The sequence below is a fragment of the Camelus dromedarius genome, chromosome 31 (assembly GCF_036321535.1).
Source record: "Camelus dromedarius isolate mCamDro1 chromosome 31, mCamDro1.pat, whole genome shotgun sequence".
Taxonomy (NCBI): Eukaryota; Metazoa; Chordata; class Mammalia; order Artiodactyla; family Camelidae; genus Camelus; species Camelus dromedarius.
The window spans coordinates 4075118-4088408 of NC_087466.1; the positions used below are offsets into that span (position 1 = coordinate 4075118).

General features: G+C 43.2%; 1 protein-coding gene across 3 annotated transcripts in view; it reads right to left on the reverse strand.

Annotated features, from left to right (window-relative positions):
- Positions 1-13291, reverse strand: part of SLC5A1 (solute carrier family 5 member 1) — an 86121-nt gene continuing 72830 nt past the window's right edge. For all 3 annotated transcript variants that reach the window (XM_031443152.2, XM_064481051.1, XM_010992243.3), the window contains 5 exons: positions 10551-10701; positions 8284-8452; positions 6119-6334; positions 4027-4132; positions 1-3845 (listed from right to left, as the gene is read on the reverse strand). In XM_031443152.2, the coding sequence (XP_031299012.1) occupies positions 3628-3845; positions 4027-4132; positions 6119-6334; positions 8284-8452; positions 10551-10701 (860 nt within the window). In that variant the 3' untranslated portion in view covers positions 1-3627. The remainder of the gene's footprint in view (positions 3846-4026; positions 4133-6118; positions 6335-8283; positions 8453-10550; positions 10702-13291) is intronic.

Consider the following 13291-nt stretch of genomic DNA (forward strand, 5'->3'; position numbering starts at 1 on the left):
TGTCTTCAACAGCAAAAATTTATTTTCTCTAAGTTCTGGAGGCTGGAAGTCTAAGGTCAAGGTGTCAACAGGGTCTGTTTCTTCTGAAGCCTCTATTTTTGGCTTATAGATGCCCGTCTTCTCCCTGTGTCTTCTCATGGTCTTCCCTCTGTGTATGCCTGCAGTCCTGATCTCTTCTTATAAAAACATCACACTTATCGGATAAAGGCCCACCCTAGTAATCTCATTTTCATTCAATTATCTCTTTAGAGACCCTATGTCCTAATAGAATCACACTCTGAAGTTCTGGGGGGGTTAGACTTCAACAAATGAATGGGTGAGGGAAAAGAACACAATTAAGCCCATAACACAGGAAAAGTTAGTTACGTATCTTGTGGATTTTCAAGTCATAGGTTCCTGTGGGAAAAATAATCTGAAGTGGATGTCATGCAGCAAAAAGAAACAGAATCACAAACTGAACATACAGAGCATGAGGGCAAGAAAAGGCAGGTGGTGCAGGTCCTTTGGATGGGCTGGATCACAGGTTTTCAACAATGAATGAATGACAAAGCATCTTCTGCTCCCAGGGCTCGGGCACCTTGACTCCTGGACTACAGCATATCAGAAAATAGAAGCAAAGCAGCAGCATTCTAATCTGAATGTTTGCCAATCTGAAATGTCTAGTATTTAGTTTGACAATTTGGCCTTTGAGTGTGATCTAGGAATACAGGTCCACTCAAGGATCAACTTCTCTCAAGCTAGGAGTACCACAAATCAGGAAAGCATCGTCCATGTCCTGAGAGTCTTGGAAGAGCCATCATAGAAGAACAGAAGCTGCACTGACAGAAAAAGCCGTCTGGGTCAGGGGTGCAGTGCAGGCTCAGGGACTGAACAACACTCACCTGGATGCTCCAGAGCCAGTAGAACAACGCTTCCCCATTAACCTTACCCACATCTCCCTAATTCCATCCCCACCAACCCGCCAAGGCAATGGCACCTCATTCAAACAACTTGCTTCACCACAATCCAATTTGGGGCTGGGTTGGGGGTAATGTTAAGGAATCTCTCTCTTCCAGCTAAGCACACATATGTTTTTCTCCCAAGGCTTGCTTTTGTGAAGCAGAACAAGCTGTAGTGGATCTTTTAGGAAATGGTGATTTCAGTACTAGGAAAAAGTGAGTTCTAGTACATTTCAAAGGTAGAAAGTTTTCTACGAGTACATCAATGCCTGACTCAGTTATATGGAAGTAAGAAATGCTCCCAGGTGTCAAAAGCCCCGGGACCAACATCACTCTGCAGGGAAGGAGACATGCCTTCTCATTTTGAGAGATTTAAAGAAGCTTTTTTGCCTTATAGGGTATTGTTTTTCAGTTCTATAAACTAAGCATTAATAAGCAATCACTCTGCCCCATAACAAACACCTTCCATTTGAGGGAAAGAATAGCTCTTTCCTGTATCCCTGAAATTATTCTAGTACAATTTATCACTTCCTGGGCCCTGGTTACCCAAGTGGTTCAGTCTGTTCTAACAGGACATTAAGCATTGAAAGTAGAGTTACTCACCCCATGTTTGCTAGAGGTTTGAAGTTGAAATCATCTCCAAACTTTGCTACATGTTGTTAAATTGTTCAAGTTGCTAGATTCTATTCTCAACTGTCCTGGCTCCTGCAACCTAATCCACATCTTGTGCCAACTAGAGCTCACCACAGAGATGGTCAGTCTTTGTCTAGAATCTCTAGAAAGCAAGAAATCAGGATGTTATGGGGTTTTTTTAATGGTTTTATTTTTTACCAAAGTAACAAATTTTAATATATGGGACTAACCGTAGCTTAATATGACATCTGTTTGGCATCTTTCATGTATGTATCTCCCATCCCCTTTTCAAAGTACCTGCTTACACTCAGAGGAGGTAGTAGATGCTATAAGCACCAGAGTCCCCATTTTTCAAAGAGAAAAATACAGTATAGACCAAATAATTTACCACATGTACGCAGTGAATCATTGACAAAGTCAGAAACAGAACCTAGGACAATCTAGATATTTCATATTTCATGCCTGCTCCATCCATCAGCTTTCAGTCCTCTCCCTTTATCCTCTCAAAGCTCAAAAATATCACAAATTCCACACAAAACTCAGTGCTCCAAGTAATGCTGGCCATGAGAAACTCTCTACTTTTCCCTCTTCTCTGCCTAGCTTAAGGAGAACATGAGGGCACATCAAATATTTTCTTTTCTTTTCACAAGAACAAGCCATTCTTTACCTGTTGAACCATTTTTACACCCAAGGAACCACTCTCAGCTCCACAGAACCTCTGATCCTAGCTCCTTCCTAAACTAGGCTGAAAGCAGTCAATACTGATATCATGACTTCCACAGGATTATATTACACGATATGATTACTATTTCTCAGTTGGAATTAAAAGAATTAAATTCATTAAATTTAATTTTAATTTTAAAAATTTCCTTCTAAGAAACAGATTTCACAAGAAATAAAAGTGTTGAGCACTGCCGCCTGGAACAGAGACAACCCACCCTATCCTAGGTTGACGGACGATCACCAATCAAGAAGACACCTCAGAAAGGAAGAGCTGTGGTCACGTGAACTCACAGCGGGGAGAATCTCGGGCTAAACGTTTCAGGAGAATGCAGCTGCTCTGAGATGACAGAAGCCCCCATGAGGCCCATCTGCTCTGTTATATGACACAGAGTCAGCTTCTAAGCCTGTGTGTATATCAGTGTCAGCACCATAAGGAATAGGAGCCTCTGGAAATGCCCAATTCATTACAGTCACCAGAGTGTGTACTCTGTGCAGCCATAAGAAAAGGTTAACCAAAAATAAAGCAAGCATTTATAAACAAATGCTTTTATCATTCATTTGATCCACAAACACTACTGAGTGGCTAAGACATTCCAGGCACAGCAAATGCCAAAATGAATAAAATCTCAAACCTGAGAAATTCACAGTGGACATTTTTAGAAAACCAGAAAGCCCCCTTGACTCAAGATTATCTGCTTTCCCTGTTGGCCTGAGGCTGGCACCTGGATCCTTCCCTTTGGTAAGTACTGCCACCCCCAGGCCTCTCCTTCAGAAAGCAAACACCCAGGACAGGGACCCTATCAAGCTCCCATCCTCAGCTTCAATGTATTTCTCAGTTTATCAGATTCATTTTTCTTGTGCTAAGGAAAATTTGGCATGATATTATGAGGAGGGAATTTTTTTTCTTTTAAAAAAAGATGAGGTGGGGTGGTTAGATAGGGAAAGTGGCAAGAACCAGGGAGACCGCAACTGTTCAACAATATTCAAGGATGACAAGCAATGCTGACATGCTGAATCTACCTGAGATAAACTTGCATCAGACATCACAGGGCTTCAGCTTCTTAATCTGCCTTTTCCTAGACATCGGATTAAGTGGACTTCCTTCTGCAGCTCTGATACGTTCAGATGACTGTATGACACTGGCCTCAAATATATAAGTTAACAGCAAATCACTGATTTTTCTGCAGCTAGCCTGTAATTACAAATGTACACATTTATCAACTAGACAAAATTTACAACCGGCTGGTGGCCCTTCAGCACCACAGGATGTAACTAAAGGAAGATAGTAAAGAGTCCAGCCTTCAGAAGCACAGCCTGCAGCAGAAGGCAGGACTCAGGCAAAATATGCGTGGCAGAAGACAGCCACGGCCAGCAGGATGATGCCGTTGATGTTCACTACCATCCGCCACAGAGGCTTCTCCGACGTGTCTGTCATCTTCAGCTTCAGGGCTGCCTCCTCCTCCTTTGTCATTTTGGGGCCCTTCTGCTGGTCCAGGCCACAAAACAGGTCATAGGCCTTCCTGCAGCATCCTTTTTTCTCCTCAGGAACTTCTGTGCCATGGGAAAGGAATAAACGGATTATTAGCTACAGAAGCAGGAGGCTCCTCACTCCTTCCTAGAAGAGAGATCTGAGCTTTGAGGAAGGCATTTAGTGAAGGCTTTAGTAAAGTGGTCTTGCTGTTGGAGGAGTAACTTTTTAGGGCTTGCAAATAGGCTCTGAGCCATAAACCACCTATTTCAATGGTCTCCTCTGGGGCTTCCTGAATGTCCTCCTCTTCTGCATCCAGATCAATACGCTCCTCTTTGCTGTTACGCAGGCTCCAACACAGGCGGTAGAGCTGTGGAGAAAGCAGAACAGGTTAGCAGAAAGACCCAAACAGTGTCTTGGGCCAAGAGGTGGGGGGAACAAAGAGATGTGCATCAAGAAAGGAAAAGGAATGTGGTCTCTTAATACCAGCAATAACACAGATTATACATCCTGTCCACAGCACTATCTCTAAGTACGCTGGGAACTTAGATATAAACCACACACTTGTACACACCACCCCCTATGATATGTGCATATTCAGAGGCTAAGAGACTGCCTTGAATATAGAAATGTTTTGAGTGAATGATCTCTTGTTACATATGATAAATGGATTTGTTCTTTTTAACACTGATGCTGGGAAATAAGGCTAGATACCCATTTATCCAGACCAGCAGTGTAAGGTCAGATTTTTTTGTCCTATATTATGGGGGGAGAATCGTAGACTCATGAGCCATTTAGAACAGGGAAGAGCTGGACGTGCAGTTTCTACTGACATGAAACCAGAAGCTACTTCACTTCAAGAGGAAGCCTGGAACTAAATGTGCTTGGGGCTGCAACTTTCCTGGGTTTTTTTACATTTTTTTATTGAGTTACAGTCATTTTAAAATGTTGTGTCAAATTCCAGCGTAGAGCACAATTTTTTAGTTATACATGAAAATACATATATTCATTGTCACATTTTTTTCAATGTAAGCTACCACAAGATCTTGTATATATTTCCCTGTGCTGCACAGTATAATCTTGTTTATCTATTCTACATTTTGAAATCCCAGTCTGTCCCTTCCCACCCCCCGCCCCCTTGGCAATTGCAAGTTTGTATTCTATGTCAATGAGTCTGTTTCTGTTTTGTATTTATATTCTTTTTTTTTTTTTTGGATTCCACATATGAGCGATCTCATATGGTATTTTACTTTCTCTTTCTGGCTTACTTCACTTAGAATGACATTCTCCAGGAACATCCATGTTGCTGCAAATGGCTTTATGTTGTTGGTTTTTATGGCTGAATAGGGGGCTGCAATACTTTCAAAGATTGAGACATCAAGAAGGAATGAATACAACAAAAAGAAAGCCTAGGACCCATTTGGCCAATAACCATGATAGTGGTTCTGCTGCTATGAAAACAGTCTTTCTTTGACATAAATGCTGGTCACAGCTTTGAAAATTTGGCAGTGAGGTTGAAGGTCTCTTAGGGATTCCATAATTCCCTATAGTTGTGTATGCATGAGAATGGGGTCAACAAAACCCTTTCTCCTTCTCTATAAATGTAATTTTGGTTCACTCTTTAGCTCTGTTCTTTGGAAACCTGGAAAGAGTAGGATGTCAGCTGTATTGGGTTACCAGACTATACTGCTTATGGTAAAAGTAACCCATAACTGGTATCTTCATCTGCATTGGGAGGGCTGTGAACATATCCTAAACCAAGGGCAACCTCTAGAGCTAAAGAAGAGTACTTGCCACTTTTGAAGTTGTGAATCACTTGGACTTTGATATCGTTTGAAATTTCTTAAATTCTATGGTCAACTGTTTGGAGGTTTAATTGGAAAAAAATAAAATAAAGGGTAAGTTGTACTTCAGATTCCCCTGCGCATGGTGATTTTTATAACCAGGTATGTTCCTTGCTGGGATCCCTGGAAGCTATGACCAGGAGACCATTACAAGAAATATACATTTCTATCTGGGACATGAGCACCCAAATCAGGGTGGCCCCTGTGCCTGCCCATTGATCTCACTCCCTTGCACCTGAGCTGTCCCCTGGGGAGCAGGATCCACAGAGAAAAGCCCCTGGACTGAAATGTCGCCTGGCACGAGGACTCCTGCTGAAGACACAATCTTGATATTGCTCTGCTGGCAAACCGTGTTTTCTGCCCCGTATCCTTCTACATGAGACCAATGGCAAGGATGACCTATTTTAGTCAGGTGAGTATGAGATGTCTGATTGAGGCAAGGGCAACCCAGATGGGTGTTGCAGCATGCACATGAAACCAGGCCAGAACAGGTCTCCCAAATGGATACTCACATGCACATCTGGAATGGGCTTGGTGAAAAGGGAGACAGCCAGGATGATGATGATCGAAATGACAAAGAGGATGATGGCAAAGTACAAGTAGTGCACACCACAGATAATCTTGGGACAGTTGCTGGGCTCCATGCAGCTCCCCGTTCCATAGGCAAACTCGGTTATCATACGGGACACCCCAATCAAAAATCCTATGATCAGTCCCCAGAAGGCTCCCTGTGAAAGAAAACCCTTGGGTTAACAAACACTGAATACAGAAAAGGGCGGTGCCTTTGTTGGGGGAGAGAGGTGAAAGAACAATCGTGAGAGAAGTGACAGCTCCGGGATCTGAAACAGGACCGCTGGAGTTCAGGATTGGGCTAGGAGTGTTACACCAAGCTGTCGGGGGTGTGTTTACCATGTTGCACTCCCTTTGTGTTGCTGATGCCTAGCCCCATGCTGGCATCTGGAAGTATCTGCCAGGTGAATAAATGAATAAGGAAAAACAAAGAGGTGTTCCCCATTTGTCCCCTATACATTTATTCGGTCAAAAAAATTACTTCTTGACTTTAGTTTGTCTGAATAGTATGGATAAAACTTGCTTAGGTTTTCCTTCTCTTTTGGCAATTCCTTTAGTTTTTATTCTCAAGAGGCTCTTGAAAAGTCTGGCATCCTGTGACATTTTCCTCAAGATCTGGAGTCACCCCTCAGCAAACAGAGTCCCGAGAATCACTTTGCAGTCTCTCCATGCTACGATTCAGAGACCTAGGCCAGGGCTTCTCACCCTCAGCACTGTGACATTCGGGCTAGATAATTTTTTGTTGGGGGTAGGGGGCAGGGGGCTGTATGGTGCATTGTAGAATGTTTAGCAGCCTCCCTGGCTTCCACCCATTAAATACCGGTAGCATTCAGCAAATCATAACAATCAAAAATGTTCCCAGACATTGCCAGATGTCCCCTGGAAGGGCACAATCACCCCGAGTTGAGAACCATGATGATCTATCCCAATTCTTAGCCTTACTGTTTGAAAGCCCTGGTCCATTTGCTGAATTGAGTTGGCCTGCGGCCCACTGCAATACCCAGCTGGGCTTCTAGCCACACTTTCCTAATTTGCATTTCAGAAATCTCCCAGTGAACCAGCTCCTGCCAATCTCTACTGAAACGTACCCCATGAACCTGTGCCCATTTCTCTAAGCTGCTGAGATCACTTGCAGTTTTATTTCTGGTTCCCAAGGCCACTCATCTGTGCACCCAGTTTTGTGTCACAGCATATCTGGACTATGTTCCTAATGGCAAAGAGCAAATGAAGAAGGGCATGTGTTGGGACTTATGTACCTCAAAGCTGGGTCACTCCAGTGAGGTGTTTCCCTGATATATATCTGTCTCTGTCCTGTTGGAAGAAAGGGGGTGTCTAACCAAAACTATGTCACTATTTATATTGTTTCAGACAGTCAGCTACATAGTTAACACCCCCACTTCTTCCCAACCCTCTCCAGGCATGGAGATGGTTGGATACAGAGATGACTGAGCAACATCCAGTCAGAAGCCATATCCAAAGATATCACAGTGCTTCAAAATCTTCAACAGTGTCCCACTGATGACCTAAATTCTTTAGCCTGGCTTTCAAAAGGGCCATGCCTAGTACAAACTTAACCTGCTTTTCCAGCTGAGTCTTCCATTATACACACACACACACACACACACACAAACTCTCTCAGCAGGTGAGATTCCTGACAGGCCCTCACCCTCATCCCTATCCTGCTAGGGTACCACAGCTTGGCCCTTCTCTGGGCCCTAAAAAGTACTGGCTAGAAAGTCAAGATCACTGCAGAACCAAGGAGGTAGCCTATGCTAGGACTTCCTCTGGAGTTGCCACCCAGGGGCTACAAACTTCCCGGGGAGTGCCATGCAGTTGGGTCAAATCACCAAGATTTAATGAAAAATGGTCACCGTTAGTTGGGAATTAGTTTGAAACCTGCAACAAGGAGAAGACGGAAGTCTGAGAGAATGTGAACCCAGGAGAGTCCCATGGTCCCTGGAGGCTTTTCCATATAAACCCTTAGTAGCACATTCATTCTTGCTTAAGATCTCTGGGAAGCAGAATCCCTCCCACACAGAATATGCAAATTCAGAAGGGAATTTCTATGCCAGAATGACTTTGCTGGACATGCACGTATGATACCTACCTGCTCATTGACTCTCTTGCAGAAAATAGCAAGCAGGAAGACAGCCGCAATGGGTGGTCCCAAGTAACTGGTGATGGACTGGATGTAGTCGAAGAGCTGCCCACTTTGTGCTGACTGCACAATGGGCACCCAGGCAATGCTGATGCCAATCAGCACCAGGATGAACAACCTGAAATCAAAGCCCCCACAACAGGTTCAACAAATGGCCTGACATGAATAAATACATATCACTATGAATCATACAGATATATATAACTAGCAAGCATACATGCACACATAAACATCGAGAGAGAGAGAGAGAAAGTTTTACATGACCACAGCAAGGAAAAATAATTAGCAAATTCATCCTTGAGGGTCTTTTCTTCTATATTCTGCCCCTTCAGGAAAATCATCCATGCCCACAAGTAAATGAAATGCACTTGATATTCAACAGTAACCTCAATCTAGTCCCCATCAGGAGAGAATCCCACTTTGAAAGGCAATAGAGTATAGGAACAAGGGTATGGACTTTGCAGCCAACGGACCTGGATTCAAGTTCTTATTCCCTCTGTGTGACACAGGACACCTTGCTTAACCTCTATGAGTTTCAATTTCTCCATCTGTACACTGGGAATAATATGACCAACCTTACAAGGCTGGAATAAGGGTTAGCTGTAGTAAAACACCTGGCAAATAGTAGGCACTCAATAAATAGTAAGGACCATAATTTTTATTTTCTCCTCCCTTTCCTTCTTCTCTGTCTTCATAATAAAGTTAAAAACACAAGCTAAGAAGAGTTTACAAAGGAACCATCTAGATAGAGTGGGACACTACCAGGTATTTCCAGCTCTCCTCCTTTTTGAGTTTCACTTCAAGTCCTGAAAAGACTGGAGGGCTCCTTACAACCTCCTGATTCAACTGGAAAAAAGGCTGTGATTCCCTTGCCTCCCTTACTTGAATGTAAGGCCAGAGTTTTAAACTAACCTTTACAAAGCAGTGTTTTTGCTCACATATTTCTCCCTCTAAAATGCTTTCCCACTGCTTCTCATTTGTCCAGGTCCCATCCACCATTTTGGACGCAGGTCAGGGCCACCCCTACCAGGAGCCTTCCCCAACTACTGCATGGCACACTCATCTCTCCCGCCTCTGAGACTGTGACTGCACTTACAGGTCCCACAGCAAACTTTGGAACTGTTTCATGTAACTGTAAGCTCATCTAGAACAGGGACAAACCCCGGGGCAGCAGGCACTGGGCACACAAAAAATGTGAGGCCCAATATAATCTCAGGGCCAAGAGGTCCAGCCCTGAGAAAGCAAATGGTTTTCTTCCTGTGTTGCATCTTGAGCCTTATAAATAGCAGAAAACTCCAGTAAACTTCTTTCTAAGGAAAATCCAGTCAGGGAAATGGTGCTGCTTCCTGCGAAGCAGAGTGGTAGACCCTGATCCTGTCAGACCTCCCCTGGGTGCCAGGTGTCTTGTCACCTGAGTAGCCTATTTTCCTTTCCTTCCTTTGCCCTAATCTTGCTCGTGAGACTTACGAGGTGGAAGCCCATACCCCTCCTGCACTCACTGGGAACCTTACCCTTGACTGACATCCCAGGGACTTTTCCCCTACCCTGAGGAGGTGGCCTGCCTTAGCCCCATGGAGAGACACAGCAGAGCTTCTAGCCCTCTGTCCCGGGCATCTGCTCCGTGGATAATCACAATAATGGGCACCTCTGACCCATGTATCAGTGTTTCCTGCCTTCAGTATCCTGTTGTGCCTATTAGCCCATTTGACAATAACAAATGTGCACACAGCCTGGTGTTTTAGACTTCACAAAGCATGTTCACAAGCACAGTATCACCTGACCCTCACAATGGTCCTGCCAAGGGTCAAGGCATCAGAGGCATGTGGGCCTAAAAGGTGTCCAGTGAGAAGAGCTGCTATAGGCAGGGCTGAGGAAGACAGCATGGGACAGTATAAAAAGCCTCAGACAAGGACTCAGTTGGCTGTGGGTTCCAGTCCTGGCTCTGCTGCTGTCCAGGCTTCCTGGATTTAGGCAGGATGAGCCTCATTTTGTTCACTGATAAACTGAGGGTTAGATTAAATGATCTCTGATGTCATTTCACACTCCAGAAGGGCATTGTTTGCTGCTCTCCAGTTTAAATGCCACAGAAAATAAATATAACTAGCCTCAGAGGTTGTTCCCAATCTACCCAGGCATCTACCAGTCTTCCCCAGCTTGAGGGAAACTCTCTGATCATTCAGGCCTTCATGTAGCACAGCAGGGGGAGCTGCATTTACCTTCCTGCAATCATGAGCTCTTTCTCAGACGCTCTCTTCCGGACCTTTGTGTAGATGTCCATGGTGAAGAGGGTGCTGGCACTGTTGAAGATGGAGGTCAGGGAGCTCATCAGAGAGGCCAACATGACCGACAGCATCAGGCCTCGCAGTCCTGGAAGAGAAGGAGGTTCTGAGTGGCACACACAGCACCTCGGCTCTTTTGTGCTCAGTGTGATGACTCAAGGCTTTTTGCCTCCTAAAACCACACCATGTTCTCTGACTTATCTCCCCAGACAGATCAGAAGTTTTAAGGAATAGACTGTGGCTTTAAATTATATTGTGTTAAGTCCATAGCAGTCAACAAAGAGCTAGGGACAATGCATACATGAGGTAAATGCATTGCAACTGGATGATGATGGTGGTGATGGTGGAGATGGTGCTGATGGTGTGTGTGTGTGTCCATCCAAGAGGACTTTTATAAGCTCTCTTACCCGAAAGATTCATGATATATAAGAAATACTTAAACTAAGATTCAAAAAATGAGGTTCTCAAGAAAGTAAAAAGATAGCCCATAGAATGGGAGAAAATATTTACATATATCTAATAAGGGTCTATTATATGGAACATATAAAGAATTCTAACAACTCAATAATAAAAAGACAACCCAATTTAAAATGGGCAAAGTATCTAAATGGACACTTCTCCAAAGAAGATAAAGTGGCTAATAATCACATGAAAAGCTGCTCAACATCAGGGAAATTCAAATCAAAACCACAATAAGATACTATTTATAGCCCCCTAGGGAGACTATAATTTTTAAAAAGACAGATAATAACAAGTACGGGTAGTAATGTGGAGAAACAGGAACTCTCATACATTGCTGGCAGTGACATACAATGGTATAGTCACTGTGGTAAATAGTTACTTAAACAGTTAAACAAAGAGTTAACATATGACCCATCAATTCCACTCCTAGGCATCTACCCAAGAGAAACAAAAACCACATGTCCATACCAAAACTTGTACCTGGATGTTCATAGCAGTATTATTTATAATAGCCAAAAAGTGGAAACAATGCAGTGTCCATCAACTGATAAATGGATAAGCAAAATGTGGTATATCCATCCAATGAAATATTATTGTAAAAAGGAATTAAATACTAATTCATGCCTACAACATGGATGAACCTTGAAAACATTATGCTAAGTGAAAGAAGCCAGAAACAAAAAGACAAATACTGTATGATCCCATTTATATGAAATGTCCAGGGTAAGCAAATCCATAGAGACAAAAAGTGGATTAGTGGTTGGTTGCCTAGGGCTGGGGGTGGTTAGGATGAAATATGGAGTGATTGCTAATGGGTCCAGGATTTCTCTGGGGAGTGATAAAAATTTTCTAAAATTGATTGTGGTGAGGCTTCACAACCCTGTGAATATACTAACCAAGGAGAGCACAAGGTTGTCCCTACTGAGGCTAGAAGGCCAGGCCACACTGAAGGCCCACCTACCAACTGAGAGTACAGTCCCAGAAGCAGAAGTAACATTAGGGGTCACCTAAGGTCTACCATCCATCTGATACATGAATCCCTTCCACATTTCTTCTGCCTAAATCCTCCGGCAACAGGAATCTGCTCCCTTTTGGACAGTCCCGACTAGGCAGACATCTGCCTCTTGACAGCCTCAGACACCGTCCTTATACTACCCAACGGAAGTGGTCTTACCACTTTACCACCCTTCACATACTCAAAGACAACTCGCATTCTCTTGAATTCCCTTTTCTTCAAGCTAAACATCTTCAGTTTCTTGTAATATTCCTGTGTAATAGAACTTGACATGTATCTCTGTTTAACTTCAGCTTATTAGATTTGAGTCAATATTCCTGCTTCTTGAAATCTCTTTGGAACATATCATTCCCCTGGGTGTTGTTATCTGTAAATAATTTTATAGTTTCATTTTCATTTACAGCCTCACAAGAAGAAAAGTAAAGGTTGCCTATTCAAATTATTTTGTCATTTGTTGGGAAGTATTTTCTGATGGTTCTTCTTGAGTGTGTATCACGCAGACCACACATAATTGGAGATATAGAAGGAATTATAAAGGTGATCTTTATATTTCTCACCTCTCATTTTTCAGTGAATAAAACAAAGGTCTATTTCAAGCAGCCCTAGTTCTGCCATTCACTCGGGGTTACTTCACCAGTTAATTGCTAAGCTGGGATGGATTTCTCCCTTCTGCACGACACCCTTATAAAACTCACATTCCTTCACTCACTCAACAAATATTTGTTGAACATAATTTTACAGGGGTCTAGGCAAGAAATAGTGGTATATCAGAGTGGCGTGATGGAGGTAACAAGAGAAGGAGGTAGACAAATATAAGAGATATTTAAGAGGTAAAATGGACAAAATTGGGTGATGGATTAGTGGGGGAATATTTACTGGTTGAGTGAAGGAGACTGAATCAAAAAGAAACAGCTGGAAAGGATGGGGGAGAAGACAAACAGGAGAGGATAGTGTTATGGAATCCAAGAGAAGGGAATAACTCAAGAAAGATGAGTGATCAATAATGCTAAGCGCTACTGAGGGATGAATGGAAAATATCCATTTGATCTAACACGGGGAGGTCATAGGGGAATTTGGTGTTTACAGAAGCCAGATTCCAGCCGGAAGTGAGGAATGGCAATGGTACACGTAAACACAGCACTTCATTGTCCTATGTGCCACGCTGCTTTCTGTCATGCACAAGCCACTCCAGCACAGTGTT